At 45.1% G+C, this 17,297-nt stretch overlaps 1 protein-coding gene across 3 annotated transcripts in view; it reads right to left on the bottom strand.

The window, feature by feature from the left end:
* Positions 1-189: 189 nt before the first annotated feature.
* Positions 190-17,297, bottom strand: part of PEX5L (peroxisomal biogenesis factor 5 like) — a 183,949-nt gene continuing 166,841 nt past the window's right edge. For all 3 annotated transcript variants that reach the window (XM_028731634.2, XM_028731636.2, XM_028731635.2), the window contains 7 exons: positions 13,561-13,677; positions 12,611-12,754; positions 10,470-10,540; positions 8,611-8,808; positions 7,163-7,328; positions 6,597-6,754; positions 190-5,450 (listed from right to left, as the gene is read on the bottom strand). In XM_028731634.2, the coding sequence (XP_028587467.2) occupies positions 5,246-5,450; positions 6,597-6,754; positions 7,163-7,328; positions 8,611-8,808; positions 10,470-10,540; positions 12,611-12,754; positions 13,561-13,677 (1,059 nt within the window). In that variant the 3' untranslated portion in view covers positions 190-5,245. The remainder of the gene's footprint in view (positions 5,451-6,596; positions 6,755-7,162; positions 7,329-8,610; positions 8,809-10,469; positions 10,541-12,610; positions 12,755-13,560; positions 13,678-17,297) is intronic.

The following is a 17,297-nucleotide window of genomic DNA, read 5'->3' as shown; positions in this document are numbered from 1 at the left end:
CAATTAAAGCAGTATGATACCCTTCTGAACAGTCATGGCTTCCCCCAAAGAATTCTGGGAGCTGTAGTTTGTTAAGAGAGCTGGAAGTTGCTAGGAGACTCTCACAGAGCTACAGCCTACAGAGTGATTTAACAATCAATCACTCTTCACAGGGGATTCTGGAAATTGTAGTTCTGGAAGGGGAATAGCTTCCAGCAACCTTAACCAAATACAGCTCCCAGAATTCGTTGGGAGAAGCCATGACTGTTTAAAGTGGCATTGTAGTGCTTTAAAGGCATGGTGTGACCTTAGCTGAATACCACCCTCTGATTTGCAAGAGTTGATCTACATGTGGCACTTGACACAGGGCTGCTGCCAAAAATGGTATCCCTGTGTTCAATTCTCTCTCTCTCCCCCCTTTCCATGTTGATTTTCTCTTCCTGCTTCCGTACAGTTTAGTCAGATGTGCCCATGCTCTCGCTCCGCCTTGTCGCTCCACATCACTGGCAGGAAAACGACATAATACATTTGACTAAAAGAAAGGAGAAGATGTGTTGACACAGGGATGTCACTTTGGGCGGCAATCCTCCATTGTCCACTGCAAGTAGCTCTACCATGGAGACACAGCTTATAATGTCAAGTGTCAATGAGTTCCAAAGCTTGCACTAAAAGTGAACCTGAAAGATGGAGGCAGGGGACAATGTGTGCACTTTTTCTCCTTTAAGCAGCTGCTTATTTCCTAGGATGCAGCACACCGGTGTGTGTGTGTGTGTGTGTGAGGAGGAAACCCGTCTTCATCCTGTCCTCCGCAAGAGCAGGAAGAGAGCAGCAAAATGACACTGGCCACATCCACACTATGGATTTAAAGCGCTATGATGCTGCTTTACAGTGTCATGGCTTTCCCTCAAAGAATCATGGGAGATGCAGTTTGCAAAGGGTGCTGAGAGGTGCTAGGAGACCTGTGTTCACCTCACAGCGCTACAATTCTCAGATTGGTTTAGCAGTTAATCACAGGGAACTCTGAGAGAACTGTAACTCTGTGCAAGGAATAGGGGGTCTCCTAAAAAAACAACTCTCAGCCCCCTTAAGAAACTGCAGTGCCCAGAATCCTTTGGGAGAAGCTGTGATTTGTGGTTTCCTAGTGCTTTAAAGGTATGGTGTTAATGGGACCACAGTGAAGTACACAGGAGAGGACAGAAATCAGCAGGGCAGCAGAAGTAGTTGCTTTAAGGCTACTACTGGAAGGAGCAAAGTCTCGGTTTCCTTCAACAGACAGTAGATCCCTTCTATGGACGAAATGCACATGATGCTAAATTACACTCTTTTGTAGCATGCATCCTTTAGAAACCACTGGTCAGTAACTGCCCTGTGATTTAATCAGCATGGTGGTGTGTAGATGCAAGAGTTAGGCTTGCACCATAATCCTGTAAGAAAAAGAAAAAGAATAAATAATCCACTTTCCCACCCTAGGCTGCTATTCATTCAGAAGCCCCCATCAGCAATGATATGAGCTGCCCACCCTGTTGGCTTGGGGGTTGAGGGGAGCTATTTTCTTAGAACCACAAGGAGGCAGGGAAGGTTAACCGTCTCTCGGTACTGTTGAAAACCACCACCGCCATCAGTTCTGGTTGACTATACAGTTTGTTTGTTTTTAAAAAGTAGATGCCACTTGTGTGTCGTCTGACCCAAACTGTTGTCCATTTCAAAGGTGCTGGAGGACATCCCTACCAGATTGTGCTCCTTGGCTCCCAGCTCTACTCAGATCTGCCCTGTCCAACAGGCTACACAGCAACAAACTATTCTGAATGGTTTCCAGTGTTGCTAATGAACTGTTGCATCTGGACATTGTGAGCAATGAGACAGCAAAGGTGTTTGTTCGTAAGCCATAAAAATAAATGGCCGTTTCCACCAGATACGCACTAGTAGCATCGCTGCATGCAGAGAAAGAATGGCAAGATGGATTGGGGCATTTACATCCAAGGTTTTATTGCTATCTGTGTAAAGATCTTTGCTTATTACTACTGAATGGTTTATTTTTTTTCTTGGAATGCACTCTGCTTCTGGGACCTTGTGTGTAGGCCTACCGATTAGCGATGACAGCTGAGCAGAACCTCCATGTCCTTAGGCAATATATCTTTCAGCCGGGGACAAGTGCCAGGGAAAGGCTGTCAGTTATCATATCCCCGTTTATGAATTTGCCTGGAGCATATAGCTATCAGCAGTGCTGGCTTCAGCGATGACAAAGAAGAATTAATTTATATACCACTTAATGCCGAAAACAGACTTCTAAAGCAGTGGCTTTTAGACGTTAGGCTCGCAGGACCCACTTAATTGCTTATTTACTAGAATCCTGAGACTGACCAACCAGGGCCAGGGACAAATGATGTACACTCTAAATTAAAATAATTCTGAACCCAGAAATTTGTTTTAGATACCATAACTTAACTGAGTTCACAGTTCTTTCACATTAAAATCCAATCCTAGGTAACCTGCCTTGCTCCTTCTTGCCTCATCCAACAATGATACAGTGGATGAGGGTGTGCGCGCCATTTTGTTTTGCCATTGTTAAACGACTGGGAGTTGGAAACCCTTGCCAATCTACTTGCCAGACTTCTCCCAGCAGATCCTCAACTATTCTGCCCACTGCCGGCCTAGATAAACCTTTGGTCTGAGCTAGCAAGGCAATTCTTAAGGTGCCTTGAATTTAGAGTAGGGGTGGGGGGACTGCTGGCCCACCAGATGTTGCCGAACTACAACTCCCATCAGCCCTGGCAAGCATGGGCCCATGGCCAGCAGGGATGATGGGAGATGCTGTTCAGCCACATCTGACATTTATGGGCATGGTTCTGGGTGACCATTTAAAAGAACATCATTACATTTAGGAAACATTCTTCACTTGGGCTGTGCCAGCACATCCATGTTTTCAATGAGGTTTGAGAACAGACTGCCTGCTAAGCCAAGTCACCAGCACTGATAAACAAGCCAAAGCGATCAGGCTTCAAGAAGTCCAAGCGATACCCTGTGTATAACATTCTAAGTATGAAACGCTGTATACCCTCCCTTTCCCCGTTTTTATACCATAGTTTGTGATATATATTTTTTAAAAAGAAAATTACAAATATTCACCATTTTAGAAAATGGAATTATTGATACATCCTGATAATCCATCTTGGATGGAAGGTTCTTTGTGTGCCTTATCTCTGGCACTTAACGTTCCATTCAAATGTCTAATGTCATCTAAAAATCTAGCATTTTGTCTACTTCTGAAATCAACTGGAATTAAAGGGCACTTTATTTCCTTGGGACCCAATGGATCAGGACATTTCTTCTGTGTAAACCCCACTGAAATCAAGAGTTTCTTCCTCTGCTCAAGAGTGACCCCCATTCATTTAAATGGGGCTCGCTCACTTCCTGGTGACCTTGAGTGGATTTTTTAATTCCTTCAAGCACCGAGTTTGAAGATTTTGGAGCTGATCGTGTACCGTCAAGAAGAGTGGAGAATTTTGCCATCCCTTCTCAAAATAGTTCAGCATCAGCTGAAGCACTTTTGCTAGACCAGGGGCTGCAAGCCCATCTGCTTGTTTTCTTCCAAAAGGGCGAGGGAACAGATGCCTGTCCTTCGACTGCTGACATTTGCCTCCCATTAACACCCGTGCTATATCCTCTCCCATTTCTTGACTGTAATTTATGGCTCCTATTTGCATTTTTTAAACAGCCTGGAAGGAAGCTACGCCTTGTGTCAAGTTCCTTATTGGTCCTTTGCCAGCATGGCTGAATCTGCATATTTCTCTCCATATGTGTAAAAAGTATTATATATATTTTCTCTCCCCCCCTTTACAAATAAAAACAGAAAAGCTAGATTAAAGTGCAAATGAACCCATTGATCGTGGTCCTGTTGCGAGCTCTGCTCAAAACAACACTCAGTGGCCACAATGGACATCTGACCAGAGCACTGGGCAGCCTGCTGCTGAACACTCTGCCATCACCCGCTAACAGTGTCTGCTTGCTTGATGGAGGGGAAGGAAACCTGCGTGGCAGCTACCTAGCAACTGCACAAAACACTCCCTGACTGCTTGGGAAGTGATCTCAGGTACATTCCTGCACTGCTAGGTACCAACTCACAATTTCGACCGCAACATCCCTGCAGAATCACTGAAAACAGACATTGGTAGGCTACATTCTTAGCAACAGGTTTACCTCTCTAAGGAAAAGGGGCATGGGGTTTTGAGAGACAATTGGTGGATTCAGAAAGGGGTTCGAGGTGCACCCAGGTACCCATCCAGGGTGCCCAAACAGTTGGGGCCAGCCCTACCCATGCATACCCCCCCCAAAAAACCTCTAGTGCAAATTGCAACTTAGCAGCTGTATTTAATGCTGCGCCAGAACCGTTCCACTGGTGTAACAGAACTTCCGTTTCCTCTCCCCATGCACCCTCAACATCTGCCCCAGAGGGTTCCCCAAACCATCTAGAGCTGGTTTTGAGGGCACCCAGGAGGCTGGAGAGAACAAGAGAGGGAGAGGAAGTTCTGTTGCACATACAGAAACCCCCTGCATCAGCGGTGCTGCAGCATTAGAAATGGCCCTCTGTTTGCACAACCCATCCCCTACAGCATATGATTCAACCTTCAAATTCTCCATGCGTAGACTTCTCGGATCTTATGAGATCTCTGCTTTGGAGGGCTTCACGGGATCCAGACTCCAGAATCAAAATCCAATTAACGTTTCAGCCGTAGATGGTTGCTAACGGTGGGGAAAACACAGCTACTCCAACGTTTACATATGGATGGCCGCAGATGTGGGAAAGGAACTGTGGAAGATGGAAGTGAGAAACTATCCATCCTCCCTTCTTCTGCTGTATTTGAGGGACAGAGGAGCTCCTTAGGAAACGCTACCCGACACCTTTTCTGTGCACATGGTAGCATGATATTCAAAACCCATTATCTTTGTACAAGTACATGTCGTAAGGAATATCCAGGTGAAGTTGTTTTGTCCAGTTCCCCTATGCACCATAGTAGCTGTTGTTCCCATGTGGACTTGCGCAAGGTGATATTTACAAGGTTTTGTGCTTTTAATTTTCTGGAGATCTGGTGGCATCCCATAGAACCCTTTCTGCTGCAAAGTGTCCACGTCGTCTTTCTCAGTCCAAGCAGGGAATTCAAAGATATTTCTATTTCTGTATAGAACTAGATGGGTCGGGCTTTCTTTTTTCTTTTGAGGGCTTGGTTAAGTGTCTCTCTGTGTGAGTCTTTCTCTCTCCCTGTGTGCATCAGGGTTCGATGTTGAAAGCTTTTAGTAGGACGTCCAGATCGCCCACATTAGCGGCCTGGAAAAGTTCCGGCTGGTCCATCATAGACAGAGCAATCCGGAGAGCTGCCCAGATATTACCTGAAATTGCAGGGTGAGGAACCTGCTGCTGATTCCGGCTCTTTCGTTGCAAATTGAGAGCTGTGAGGAAATTGCTGACTGCCTCTCTGTTGGGTAGAAGAGAAGATGTGTAAAAACTGGGGCCAACACTTCTGCAGAACAAGAATCCGAAGCAGCAATTTGGCATGAATCATATTCAGCAATCTCATTTTTCTACACTTCTTTCCAGAATCACCTCAGGTAATGCAATCCCTTTAAAACAAAATTGCTCTGGCTCATCAGCCCCACCCAATATGGCTAATGGAAGTTGCAGTCTAATATCTGGAAGAGGTCAATCACTTGCAAATATCCAGAGCCCTGCCACTGCCAATAAATCTAAGAAATTGCCATCCCATGCATTTTGAATTTAAGACACCTTTCTTCCACCAAGGGAGGCCTAGTACACTCTGGCCTACCAGCTTTGCAGGGCAATGGCATGTTATGAAAATGAGAAGCCCCTTGAAACTGCTTGGGGGAAAGGCCATTTTTTCTGAGGGTGATGCATGAGCTCCCATTTCCCGTGGCCTTCATGGGTTGTGTCTGGAAGCAGTGATCCCTGTGTTTCTAATCAGCACACAGGAAAAACCTGCTCTCTTTGGGTTATCTAACAGGGTGTCCCTCTTTACATGAGCCACAATTTGCACTGGAGATCTGCTGGAGAAGCTCTACTCAAATATAGGGGACCATAGCCAGGTGGGGAAGAGAAGCAATCTCCCAAACCTCTGGAACCAGGCTCATTTGAACTCATTTTTACAAGTATTCAGAAAAGGGCTAAGAACACACCCCCATTCCTTCTTTAGACATCAGTCTTTGAGCCATAAGCTAGCAAAACGGTCATCAGCATGGCAGGTGGGCTGTAGGACCAGGATGTGGAAGCTGTGGACCTCCAGAAGTTGCTTGAAGACAGCTCCCATCACTCCTGACTATGCTGACTGAGGCTGATGGGAGAGGCGTCCATTCAACAACATCTGGAGGGTCCCCACCCCTGGTGTAGGTGGAAATAAAGCAACTTGTGTCCCCAAGTGGCAAATGTTAACAGTATATGGTCTCGGGTGGTCCCTTCTCTGCTTCTGGTCAGCTAGCAACTCAGGCCATTGGAAATCAACCCTTCTCCAGTTTGCATGGCCCCATTCTAGACTCCATTTCATGGTCACACTATAGAATTATGGGAAGAACCGGCTGTTCCATGTAAAGGGTGGCTGAACTGTTCTCACCTGTATGCTCCAAGGTTGATGCAGCTTATTCCTAAATTGTACCTGGACCTGATGAAGCCAGGCTGGATTTCCAGTGCTCTCGTGTAAGCTTCTACGGCTTCCTCACTCCGATCTCCATTTGCTAAGGTTGCACCGAGACGGTTCCACAATGAATAATCCTGGCAAACACAACGGCAGCTTTCTAGTATTGGTGCAATCCTTGCACATATAGCTTTCTCTCTCTTTTTGCCAGCAGCCTCAAATTAATGACTGGTGGAATGGAGGGTGAAGGGGGTGGAATTAGAATTAATTGACTTTTCCATTAACTGGCATAGAACACGAGAACATGTCTCGTAGCTGTGGATAACTCCCTATAAAACAACTTTGATTCATTTGCAGGCCAGTCAGAAATGGGGCAGGAATAGAACTTCTTGAAAATGGGACTCTCTCCTTGCAATTAATACTTCTATTTCAGGCACCAGAGTATTAATGGCAGGAGTGACAGCTCATTAATGCAGGCCCGACTTTAAGAATAGACAGAAGAGGAGAGTGTCAAAAGCCTGTTAATGCAGAAGTGTAAAACTTACCTCAGGCCGAACTGTGAGGGCAGCGCTGAATGCATCTATTGCTCTGTTGAATTCTCCGTTCAGGTGGAAGAGCACGCCGAGTCCTGTTTGTAAGTCCGGGTCTATCATCTCCCCGTTCTGATGGGCTCCCTCCAGGTATAGCTCCTTCACCTCTTCCAGCAGTGAACTGGAATAAGAGAGCAGCACAAGACAAAGGCAAGTGTAACATTTTAAGAGCAGTGTAGGATTTGTGAAACGGCCATCATATGGTCCATTCTTTGTGCCTTGGGTGTGTGTGTGAACCCTGCTGAAACCAGTTCTACAAATTCTCATATGTCAGACTGAACTGGCAGAGCGTTCCACCAGGCTGGGGCCAGTGTTGAAAAGGCCCTGGCTCTGGTTGAAGCTAATCTAACTTCCTTAGGGCCCGGGACCACTAGGGTGTTGCTATTTATGGACCTTGAGGCTCTCCGTGGGGCATACCGGGAGAGGCGGTCCCATAGATACGAGGGTCCTAGGCCGTGAAGGGCTTTAAAGGTCAAAAGCAGCACCTTAAATCTGACCCTGTACTCCACCGGGAGCCAGTGCAGCTGGAAAAGCACTGGGTGAATATGCTCCCATGGCAGGGACCCCGTGAAGAGCCTCGCTGCTGCATTCTGCACCCGCTGGAGTTTCTGGGACAGCTTCAAGGGCAGCCCCGCGTAGAGCGAATTACAGTAGTCATTAGTATTATTAGTATGCCTCCCATCATCTGCAGATCTCAGGGCAGTTCACAACATTAAAACCCCCACAAAATGCATAGTAAAAATAAGAATAACAACAAACCCCAAATCCCCCCCTCCCACGACATGTTCAAAAGCGATGTCAATCAGCCCAAGGCCGGTTGAAAAGGAACGTTTTTGCACGGCGCCTAAAGGTGTATAATGAAGGCACCAGCCAAACCTCCCTGGGGAGATCATTCCACAAAAAGGGAGCCACCGCAGAAAAGGCCCGTTCTTGTGTTGCCACCCTCCAGACCTCTTGTGGAGGAGGCACATGAAGAAGGGCCTCAGAGGATGATCTCGGGGTCCGGGTAGGTTCATAGGGGGAGAGGCAATCCTTGGGGTATTGCAGTCCTGAGCCATTTAAGTTGTAGTCCAACAACACCTGGGAACCCAAAGCTGAGAAAGCCTGGTCTAGGATGATGGGAGGTTTAGTTCAGAAATAAATAAATAAATAAATAAACAAACAAACAAATAAATAAATAAATAAAAATGTAATTTTTTATTTATGCCCCAACTATCTGGCTGGGTTTCCCCAGCCACTCTGGGTGGCTTCCAACAAAATATTAAAATACAATAATCCATCAAATATTAAAAGCTTCCGTAAACAGGGCTGTAACATCTGCAGGACTTTCTTAAATTACTGTGACTGCTTTTAAGAACTCCCAAATCTATTTCATAACGCCCATTTATCAGACCTTCTGTTACCTTTCTTCTGCTGCCTTGGACATTCTCCTGGTAAGTGCCGGGGATCCTTTTTTACTCCTGACGATGTACTTGTATTTAGGATTCTGCTTGATCCAGTTTCTTAGCGCTTCATAAGCCTCCTGCTGGTGGCTGGTGTTTGTAAAGCTCACAGCCAAGGCCATCAAGGCTTTCAAGTTGTTTGGCTGGAGCTCTAAGCACCTGAAGAGAATAGCGGAAACCCGTATTAGTTAGATCCCTCTCGATGCGTTGGCATAAGGCCTGCTCATTTGAATGCAACACTTAAGCTGAGCCAACAAAGGACTTCGCTAACAAAATATTTAGACATTTATTATTTTTTGGTTTGTTTATAATTAACAATGCAGGTTTACTTGGCAGCAAAGTCCCAGTCTGCAGACTTTGGCTGCAATCCTAACCCCACTTAGCTGGGAGTAAGGTGCATGGACTTCAGCAGGACTGAGTAGACATAATTAGGATTGCCCTGTCAAGTATACATAGGATTTCAGACTTGGCTTAACCATCCTTGGTTCCTAAAAACCACCTCTACTGGCCGGCAGTGAAGTTCACATAACAACTGCTGACCTCAGTATCACCACTGGAATCAGAAGATGCATCCTAGCAATTCATTGGGGTCCAAATTGGGCATCTTAAGGTCAAATGATATGACTATCCAGCCTGGGATGGATGGTGGGATGGCTTTGTTTGTAGATTTATAAACCACTTCACAACCAAAAGTGGTATACAGTAAAATAAGATAGAACCAGGGCTGCCCCCCCCCCCCCGGCCAGAATTTGCTGGAACTCAGTTCTGGAACCTCTCAGGTAGGCGACAAAAGAAGTCAACAAAAATAAGAAAAAAAGACGAAATTGTGTTTTGACTGTATATGTTAAAAATCGGTGAAACTTAATAATATATATATGAACAAGGGAGGTGTTCATGATGAATTCCGGCACCTCTTTTTGTAGCAAAAAAGCACTGGATAGAATACAAAACATTACAAACTCAGCAGGGTTGTATCCAGTGCTGCACAAGCCTACAAGCCCCCTTCGTAAATGGAAGGTTTTTTTGGTGGTGTTGGGGTGCAGGATTCATGCGCATGGTTGCTTCCCACCCCTCCAGTTTATTTATTGTATGCCGGGAGGGGACCTGTGAAAGGGCTACAGTAATGGAAGCATTGTTAGATAAACGGATTAGCTTATTAACACAGCTAATATCATTAGGTTTGGAGAGTATATACTCAGTGTGAGGAGAAAATGAATATGATGCAGCTAACTTTCTGAGCACAAGCAGAGAATAATAACTAGCATTAGAAAATGTGGCACGACCGTTATCTGCCTAGTACTGGAACAGAGGCAGCAGCAGAAACGATCACCATATACTTAACATGCGGCTGTCGGATTGAGTTTAGCTCAATTAAGGAGCACTTCTAATGAAGAGATAAACTTTTAGAAAGTGCGCAAGTGCCAGGAATACCAAGCAGGCCTCCTGTTTGCAGAGTTCCTTGGTTGTGTTTGCCCGACAACATTGCCTTTTCCCACGTTCCCATTTGCTTGATTCAATAACATACCGGATTAAGTTTTGCAGATCCCTTTAAGGATACATAAGCCTCTGCGCTGTGTGAGCTTAAATATTAATAATAATTGTTTCTGCACCAAGGTGGCTCAAATTTGGCACACCACCGTTTCACACCCATGCAAATTAAAGCAAACTTACATATACTTTTGTTTTGATGGGGAGGGGCAAGGACCAGGCATTTAAAGTCTGTCTTCCTTGCCTTAAGGGCTAGAAACTTGCCTTCTTCATCATTATTATTTTTAAAAATTATAGCCGAGATTCTCTATGCAGCAATTAACACCATTTACCTTTGGAGTGCAACAATTGCTCCCTGCTCATTTTCATTCTCAGCTTGTGTTGTCCCAAGGTACTGCCAGGCCTGCAACATAAAAATGGTAAGATTACTGCACAGCTGTGTTTTGAAAGGACTGCAATACCTCAAGGACTTCCTCTCCAAATATGAGCTGCCCTGACCCTGCAATTATGATCTGAGGTCCTTCTTTATGTGCTTCCTTCATGAGAGGTCCAGAGGGTGACAACATGAGAACGGACCTTTTCTGCGGTGGCTCCTCATTTGTGGAATGCTCTCTCCAGGGAGGCTCATCTGGCACCTTCATTGCATATCTTTAGGGACCAGGTGAAACTGTTTCTCTTTAACCAGGCCTCTGGCTGATTAAGATTCTATGCCCCTTTAACTGGGTTTGTGGGAGGAGGGTTATTGGTGTGTGTTTGTTTTCTTATGTATTTTGTGTTCTCATTTTGTATTTTTATGTTGTGAATCACCCTGTGATCTTAGGATGAAGGGTGGTATACAAATTTAATAAAGAATGAATAATAATAATAATAAAAAGTTGCTTTGCAAGTCATTTTGCAAAAGTCCAGTCCAGAAAAACCAAAGAAATGCAAGCAAGAGTTGAAAATATAATTTGGGGGATTTCCATTGTGCCTTACAGACATCCATACAGCTAGTGGCCAGGGAACAAATTAGAAATACCTAAGTGTGACATAGGAATTAACAACAACAACAACAACAACAACAACAACAACAACAACAACAACAACACAGTGGTTTAGTTTCATTGTACACAGGATGTACAATGACAATAAAGGTATTATTATTTTTAGTGGTAGCTTGGTTCCCAAATGGCTTAGTTGTTGAACAAATCGGCTCCCGGTCGCCGCAAACCTGGAAGTGTTTTGGTTTGCGAACATTTTTCAGAAGCCGAACGTCCAACGCGGCTTCTACTTGAGTGCAGGAAGTTCCTGCAGCCAATCGGAAGCTGCGTCTTGGTTTTTGAATTGTTTCGGGGGTCAAACGGACTCCCGGAATGGATTACGTTTGAGAACCAAGGTACCACTGTAACAACAACAACAACAACAAGAAGAAGACACCACTTATTGCCCAACTAGGCTTTTAAACTGTTTACAAAGTATATAATTAGTTACAGAAACATTAAAGTATAAACACTCGTAAGTGAAACTTTTAGTAAAGCAGGTCCCCTTAAAACAGCAGAAAATTAAAACAGGAGACTTCAGTTGAGAGCTCAAAGGCGCGTCTTCAAAAGCTGGCAGAATGCCAATGCATATTATTTAAATTTACTAAATTTGTATACTGCCCTTCATCCAAATATCACAGCTTAGGCAGTTCACAACACAAAATACACAAGAAACAAAAACGAAACAACAGACAAGAGAAGTTGGGCTATCCCTGTCCAGATAGGGGCACAGCTGGGCCACCAGCCAAAACCGATAGAAGGCACTCTGGGCCACTGAGGCCGCCTGAGCTGCAAGTGACAGCAAAGGGTCCAGGAGTACCCCTAAGCTGTGTACCCTCTCCTTCAGAGGGAGTGCAATGCCAACAAGAGCAGGCAACCTCCCATCCAGTCTTATCTGGATTGAGCTTTAGTTTGTTGGCTCTCATCCAGTCTCATCACATGACTCCTGGTCAAATTACGCCAATTACAACATCTGATGCAACCGAATATCTATTGCAGGCTTTGTACTGGATGTGAAATGTGGGTTTATCCTTAATTTGTAAACTTTCCCCTTTTAATAGAATGGTGCATCCCCATCCAGCTTGATAGTACTGGAGACATCATGTCGATCATGATATTAAACATGACCGCTGAAGGCTTTATTTCCATTACAGTGGTACCTCGGGTTACATATGCTTCAGGTTACATACGCTTCAGGTTACAGACTCCGCTAACCCAGAAATAGTGCTTCAGGTTAAGAACTTTGCTTCAGGATAAGAACAGAAATCGTGCTCCGGTGGCGCAGCGGCAGCGGGAGGCCCCATTAGCTAAAGTGGGGCTTCAGGTTAAGAACATTTTCAGGTTAAGAACGGACCTCCGGAACGAATTAAGTACTTAACCCGAGGTGCCACTGTATTAGCAAATAAGTTCAAGCCAACGCATTCCAGTTTCAGAATATTAACCAGAGCGGATACCTCGGAGTCGTGAGGATCTTGGAGAATAGCGGCTTCCAGGTATAAGATGGCCAGGGGCAAGTCCCCCTCCCTCAGCTTCTTGAGGCCTTCCTCAAAAGCGCCAGGCCAGTCTTTGAAGGGGTTCTCTGTATGAAAATAATAGCCCTAGGAGAGAGAATGAGTGTGGTGACATTGAGGCACAGTACCTCAAAAGGTGAAAACAGCCTAGAATTAAATTGCTCATTTCCTGCACCACTTGAAAACAGCTGAAGGTCTTGGTGGACAACTTTCTGCCTATTAAAGCAATGGTAATAAATGCCTGTGCGAAATGGGGTGCGATTTTTAATTGCATTTTAATTCCTGCTTTCCTTTCTAATACAAATAAGAATCAATACAAACATTTAATGCGGTGATAGGTCATCTCCCATGTTCAACCACAAACCCACAGACCACTTGAATGAACCTTCGTCCTGTCTTTTTTTTTGCAGTACATGAGCATAAAAAGTTGATTAAATAATATAATAAAGCCTTCGCCAACTTGGCGAAGCCCTCCAGATGTTTGGAAACACAACTCCCATCAGCCCAAGCCACAGCAGTTATTTCCAGCAGCAGAACTTGATGGACTCACTCGTCCTCTTTTCAGTCCTTTTCATGCTCACATTACGTACTCTTTGAATAATGCCCTGCAACTCCTCTCCTCGTCTTGTGAGTTCCCTCACTTTGCCTTACTAAATGCCACAGAGGAGAGAGGCAGCAGGCACCTTGGGACCACTGCCATGTGGCGGGCGGTAACCTGCATCCCTGGTTTGGTGCTTAAAAGCTGCCATTGGAACAAATTAAAAAGGCATTTGCCAAATTATTTCACCCTCCTCTAGCTACTGGCAAGGGCTTTGGCCTAGTCAAGCTTCCATGGTTGCCCCTGGCAATCCAGCGGCCCTACAAGCCTTCTCTCTCCACAACATCAGCGTTACCTTCTCATTAATGGAGACGGCTGCTTGGCCTTGTGCTTCTTGGCTGTCGGAGATCCAGTTTCTGCGAGCCATTTCTTCCCACTCTGCTTGCATCTTATCCCAAAACTCTGTGTCTGACTAGGGAGAGGATAAATCAAAAGGAAAACAAGGAAAGCAGGATTTAAAAGAGGAAGAAAAAAGTGTGTGCATGAGAGAAAAACATCTTTCAGCTTCACAGCATCTTCTGTTTTCGTTTTTTCTGTTTCCAAAACTGCAAACTCTGAATACCTAATGCCTCCAGCTGATCTTGGTGGATGTTCATCCCAGGCCACCTGTTTAAAACGGCAAATAAAAATGCAAAGTAATGCTGATGACTACCTGTTGATGAGAGGGCAGAAGTCTTTCAGGTGAGCAGTCAAGGGAGGAAGAATTGAACATTACCAAGCCTGAACATTTGCATACACAGTACAGTCACCAACGGATGATTTCCCAATGCATTTTTAAAAATTATATCTACAGTGCTCATGACAGCACATCTGACTCCCCCCTCCACCCTCACTTTTTCATCGCTAGGTAAAGGTAAAGGTACCCCTGCCCGTACGGGCCAGTCTTGACAGACTCTAGGGTTGTGCGCCCATCTCACTTAAGAGGCCGGGGGCCAGCGCTGTCCGGAGACAGTTCCAGGTCACGTGGCCAGCGTGACAAAGCTGCATCTGGCAAGCCAGCGCAGCACACGGAAACGCCGTTTACCTTCCCGCCAGTAAGCGGTCCCTATTTATCTACTTGCACCTGGGGGTGCTTTCGAACTGTTAGGTTGGCAGGCGCTGGGACCGAGCAACGGGAGCGCACCCCGCCGCGGGGATTCGAACCGCCAACCTTTCGATCGGCAAGCCCTAGGCACTGAGGCTTTTACCCACAGCGCCACCCGCGTCCCTATCGCTGTAGCTTTGCAAAATAAAACAACAAACAAGGTCTTGCAGCACCGTAAAAAGGGTACATATTTATTATGATGACACAAGTTTCTGTAGACTACGGTCGATTTCGTTACATGCATAAGTCAATGAAAGTTTATACCATAACAAATTTGTTAGTGTAGGCACCACAAGCTATTTTTTTTTTATTCTTCAGCAGCAGAGTAACAGAACCACTCTGGAAACCTTTACGAACGAAGTAGGTTGGGCAGGGAGAACGTGACTGGCCTACTGTCACCCAAACAGCTTCATGGCTGAGGGGGGATCTGAACCCAGTACCAGCCCAAGGCTCTAGCCACTATGCAATGCTGGCTTTCACCTTTTTTCACTCCATGCACCTTAATGAAATGCAAGCTCTGAGGCTGTGTCTTTGTCGCCTCTAGTTTTGCCTTGCGGTTCAAGCCTGGGATGCATGAATCTGTCAATTTCAGTGCCTCACTTTCCCAGTCTTAAATTCAATTACCCACATTTCCAAATCCATCTGCACTGTCCTCATGAAAATTCATCAAAGCAAATTTCTCATAAGGTGGACATTTGGCCAAATATACACAAATTTAGCAAATGTTGCTAAATAATATTCCTTAATATAATGTAGGGTTGCCATATGTCTGGACATACTATAGTCGGAAGCAGTGCCTGGGCAGAAAGCAGCAAAATGTCTAGGAAAATCCGGACGTATGGCAACCCTTGTTGGCAGTGGCATTTTTGCTGATTTCTCTTTAAAATAGCTCAAAAACGTCACTTTTGCCAAACAACCTCAACAACCCCCCCCCCGAAAGCTCTATATAATGCATTTTTTGTATGTTCTCTTTGCTAATATTTGCATGCTTATGCACACTTCACTCTGGTATCTTCCTCTTCTTTGGTGATCACTCGTAGCTGAGTAAGATCGTCTTCCATAAACACGCTTTTAACAATGAGTCCGTAAGTGACTGTGGAGGCCAATTCTGAATCCACACGTCCTCCCACAGTGGGGACATTGGTTTCCGGGCGGGAGTTGATCACGGTGTGAATTTGCCAAGGGTGCCTTCCTCTTAGCTCGTTTCTCCCTTGCGTCCTGAGTTCTAGCGTCTTCAAAGCCCATGACACCTTTGGTAAAGGCTGTTCTCTCTCACCCTAGTATACCCATTCTGGGACACATTACTTGGCTGGAGAACTGCACTGCAAAGGTTGGAGAAATGGGAAGTTTGCAGGATGGCTGCGTATCATTTCGGGAAGTGCGAATTTGGCCGTTAAATGTGAACTGAATTGAATTTCTCCTCTCCCCCTTCTGCTTGATTGCTAACGTTTTTGGTGAGTCAGGGTATGCCTGAGTTTTGGGAGTTGGGAAGGGAATGAGAGGGAATAGAACCCCCAGGATTCCTAAGAAGTGGGGAGGGGGAGGAATTGTTGTTGTTGTTTAGTTGTTTAGTCGTGTCCGACTTCGTGACCCCATGGACCAGAGCACGCCAGGCACTCCTGTCTTCCACTGCCTCCCGCAGTTTGGTCAAACTCATGCTGGTAGCTTCGAGAACACTATCCAACCATCTCGTCCTCTGTCGTCCCCTTCTCCTTGTGCCCTCCATCTTTCCCAACATCAGGGTCTTTTCCAGGGAGTCTTCTCTTCTCATGAGGTGGCCAAAGTATTGGAGCCTCAGCTTCAGGATCTGTCCTTCCAGTGAGCACTCAGGGCTGATTTCCTTCAAAATGGAGAGGTTTGATCTTCTTGCAGTCCATGGGGCTCTCAAGAGTCTCCTGCAGCACCATAATTCAAAAGCATCAATTCTTCGGCGATCAGCCTTCTTTATGGTCCAGCTCTCACTTCCATACATCACTACTGGGAAAACCATGGCTTTTACTATACAGACCTTTGTTGGCAAGGTGATGTCTCTGTTTCTACTAAAATTCAGCTAAGTTGCTAGACTTAAGTGACTTGGACTTTGCAACACCTAAGAAATATCTAGAATCTAGAGGTAATTTAGCTCCGAACGCTACCAAACTGTAAAGGCAGGGCAGGCTCTGTCCGCCTGCTAGCGAACATGATTTGGTTTGAATTCACAGTCTGACAGTCCTCCCAGGGGCTTATCAAAGAGCAGTTCAAATAAAACTGGACTATGCTCTCTGCACTTCCTCCTTAATAAAGTCCAAGCAATATAGTTTTATGTGGGCACTTTGGGGAACAACGTGAGGTTATTGTGTCTGTTGTCTGCTTAGCTCTGCTTCTCCTGGATGCAAAATGAAAAAGGCAAATCATAAACAGGATTGTCTTAAATCACCAGCCAGAGCCCCAGGAATAATCCATCAGCATTGTGGGTACTTAGAATTATAACTGCTTCCTAATTAAGTTTGGCAATCTCAACAACCAGCATCCACAACACAAACACTTTGCTGGTTCAGCTAACATCCAGATTCCCTTAAAGATTCATCATGTTACATTTTGGGTCTGGGAGGGATGTTTTCACTTTGCTTTTGCTCTGGTTATTAGTGCAGCTGAGGGCACATTAATTCCATGTACATTAATTCAATGGCTTATTTTAAAATGTAATCTGAGGTGCTTCCTTCCCTCCCCAGCCTTGATCTTGATGGGATTTGGTCCCCCTGCTGCAATTAGTGGTGGAAAAAAGCTGCCCGGAATTTTTGGAGGAAAAGGGTTGTTTCAAATGTGCTTTAAAAGGCATAGTGTGTATGCAGCTTTAGAGAGTTTAAAAATGCACACAACATAATATGATAAGATGCAAGGAGATGTTATATTGTGTATCCCAGCTTTGTTCATCCTCATGTTTTCCAGCAGTTTTAGACTAAAACTAA

Source organism: Podarcis muralis, chromosome 6 (assembly GCF_964188315.1).
Source record: "Podarcis muralis chromosome 6, rPodMur119.hap1.1, whole genome shotgun sequence".
Taxonomy (NCBI): domain Eukaryota; kingdom Metazoa; phylum Chordata; class Lepidosauria; order Squamata; family Lacertidae; genus Podarcis; species Podarcis muralis.
The sequence above is the reverse complement of the archived record's forward strand: the minus strand, read 5'-3'. Positions and strand labels throughout refer to the sequence as shown.